The 2,718-nt window shown below is 51.2% G+C and overlaps 1 protein-coding gene across 1 annotated transcript in view; it reads right to left on the bottom strand.

Annotated features, from left to right (window-relative positions):
- Window positions 1-1,824: 1,824 nt before the first annotated feature.
- Window positions 1,825-2,718, bottom strand: part of LOC102022676 (rRNA/tRNA 2'-O-methyltransferase fibrillarin-like protein 1) — a gene marked incomplete in the record, with an annotated part of 1,566 nt that continues 672 nt past the window's right edge. The window contains 1 exon segment of the mRNA XM_013507629.1: window positions 1,825-2,718. Coding sequence (XP_013363083.1) covers window positions 1,942-2,718 — 777 coding nt within the window.

Below are 2,718 nucleotides of genomic sequence, written 5' to 3'. Positions count from 1 at the left end.
AAAAAAAAAAAAAAAAAAAAAAAAGAAGGAGGTTGTTTCCCTGGCTCGGCATCACATCCAGGTGGACAAGCCACTTGTCAGGAAGAAGCCAGCTAGTGAAGCTGAGTTGGCTGTGAGGAAGGTCGGGTCCTGCAGCCCAGCTGCAGCACAGGTTCCCTCCCAGGTGCCCAGCATCTATCACTTTCATCTGTTCCTTGGGGATCCATCCTCCGCCTCAGAGACTCATTATATTACTAACAGGATTGGACAGAGGGCTTTCCAAAGCAATGGCCTAGGACAGATTCAGTGAAAAGGACACAGATTTGGAGTCTGACTGACAAGGCTTTGATTTCTGTCTGTGAGCCTCACTCAGGGATCTCATACAAGTCACCTCATGTCGGAGAGCTGTGGTTCTCTCCTTGTTGAATAGGAGTACTGGCCCTTGTTTTGCCCAGCTGCAGTGAAGGTTTCCATTGTTCCTGGAAATCCCAGTTTGGGGTGTTGTGGGTCTTAGGCCACTTACTCTTCCCGAGTCAGTCCTGCCAACAACCTGAACTGTAACTCTTCCTGAATTTTGGTGTGTGCACTAGGAAGATGATGAAAAGCTGCCTCTTTCAAAGTCTTGTTTATCCTGTTTTTTTGTTTTCCCAGGAAGACACGGAAAAAGCAGACTAGCCATAATTTTTGCGTAAGCATATCTTTAGGAAGACAAACCCAATCTCCAAATAATACATTGTGAGCAGTCATTTCCAGACTAAATGTTGACCTTGGCAGTTGGCAGTGAAGTTTTTTTCTTTTTAATGAAATGAAATGAATGAATGAATGAATGGCTATTTAAGGTCTGCTTTGAAGGGGATCCACCATGTTTTAGGAGTATTCCCAGCTCTCTTGGGATGGCTCATTGTCGTTTTTTGGGCTAGTTTTGAAGGCCAGAATCAATGTACTGAGTCCAACATCCGTGTCTGCAGTAAATTCCCTTCAGAAATGGAGATGCGGGATCATTTTTTCAGCTGTTCTGCAGACCCTCAGGGAGGTCACTTTGTGTCTATGTCCTGGCCCACATCCCACTTCCTTGCTTTGTTTGGTTTTTGTGAAACCTTAGAAAGAGGTATCCCAGGGAAATGAGAAAAAACAATACCATGAGGCCAGAGAGCCCTGCTCTATCATGTCCCAGGGTGTGCCATGCTTCGGAGGTAAAAACCTCCTGGTGCCAAGGAAAGGGTGGTGAATTTAGGCCCCAAAAAGTGGCACTGAGCTCTACCTCCCTCCTGGCCACCTAAATTTGGACAAATCGTTTCTCTTCCAAAGCCTTATTGCTCTGCACACTATGTGGGATGGTAACAAAGCCATCTCAGAGCTGGTGGAACGATTAAATGTAATAGTGAAGGCAAACAATCTTAGAATACAGTGCTAAAAACTTCATGTGGTTAAGATTCTTGCTTTGAGTTAGGTTGAATGTGCCACTATCCTTCCCTAGAATGAGGAGGGGCCCGTGACTTGGCCAATATGAACAGAAATGCCCCCATCATTTCTAAGGGGAACTTGAAAATCGCATTAGCAATTCCCAGGTGCTGGTTTCTCTGCTCTTTTTTTTTTTTTTTTTTTTTTTTTTCTTCCGGTACCAGGAATCGATCTCACAACCTTGCACTTACCAGGCAGGCACCATCCCGCTGAGCTAAATCCCCAGCTCCTCTCTGCCCTTTTGATTAGAGGAAGTATTGTGAAAATGGGAGCCAAGGACTGGGGTGATTAGAATAACTACAGCCGATAGGCCCCTGAAAGTGGGAGACTGATTGTCACTGTAGCAAAACCTAGCCTGGCCTCACCAATACACTGGATGATTACTTCTTTTAAGTGGTTTAATAGAAAAACAACAAAACACACGCCAAAACACCCCCACATACACGAGAAGACTGGACACAACAGTCTTGAGGAGAGCCCAGGGAGACCCTGCTCTGGCTGCTACTTGCTCTTGGGAAGGGGGCGGTAGACCCCGACGACCACCGCGTGGTCCCTCTCATAGGGCTCCAGGGTGAGCTGCTCTTGTGGCTTCAAGTTCTCCTGCTGCAGCTTCTTCACCTCCGAAGCAAACACAGCCTCTGCGGACGCAGTGGAGTCGATGCAGTTGGCCTTGATGGAAATGAGAAAGTGGCCACCGTTGCGCAGGAAAGTGTGCGCGTTGAGAGCCAGGATGCGCGACTGGTCCGGCTGGGCCACGTCGGCGAAGATCACGTCCACCATCCCGATGAGCATGCGGTACCTGAGCGGATGCCGGGCATCTTCCAGAACCGGGATGATGTTGGTTCGCATTTTGGCCACATTGACCAGATCGCGGCCAGCGCGGTGCGAAAACTCCACAGCGTAGACCAGGCCGTCCGGGCCGACGATGTCAGAGACGTGGGAGACGGTGGTCCCGGAGGCGGCCCCCAGGTACAGCACTTTGGACTTGGGCTTGATGTGGATCTGGTCGACCCCTCCCAGGATGGCCGCGGCCAGCTTGGAGCGGAAGGGGTTCCACGTGCGGTACTCCTGCTTCACGCCGTTCTCGGTCACGGTGACGCGCCGCTCGCCGTACACCGAGAGGCCGGGCACCATGTTCAGCGTGACCAGCGCGTCCTCCCCGCCGCGGTAGATGAACACGCCCTCGTGCCGGTGCGGCTCCACGGACACCGCGCTGGCGCCCTTCCTGCGGCGGCTCTTGCTCTTGGCCGGGCCCCCGCGCCGCTGGCCGCCGCCTCG

This window comes from Chinchilla lanigera, unplaced genomic scaffold, assembly GCF_000276665.1.
Source record: "Chinchilla lanigera isolate Chin_1 unplaced genomic scaffold, ChiLan1.0 scaffold00007, whole genome shotgun sequence".
In the NCBI taxonomy this organism is placed as follows: Eukaryota; Metazoa; Chordata; class Mammalia; order Rodentia; family Chinchillidae; genus Chinchilla; species Chinchilla lanigera.
The sequence above is the reverse complement of the archived record's forward strand: the minus strand, read 5'-3'. Positions and strand labels throughout refer to the sequence as shown.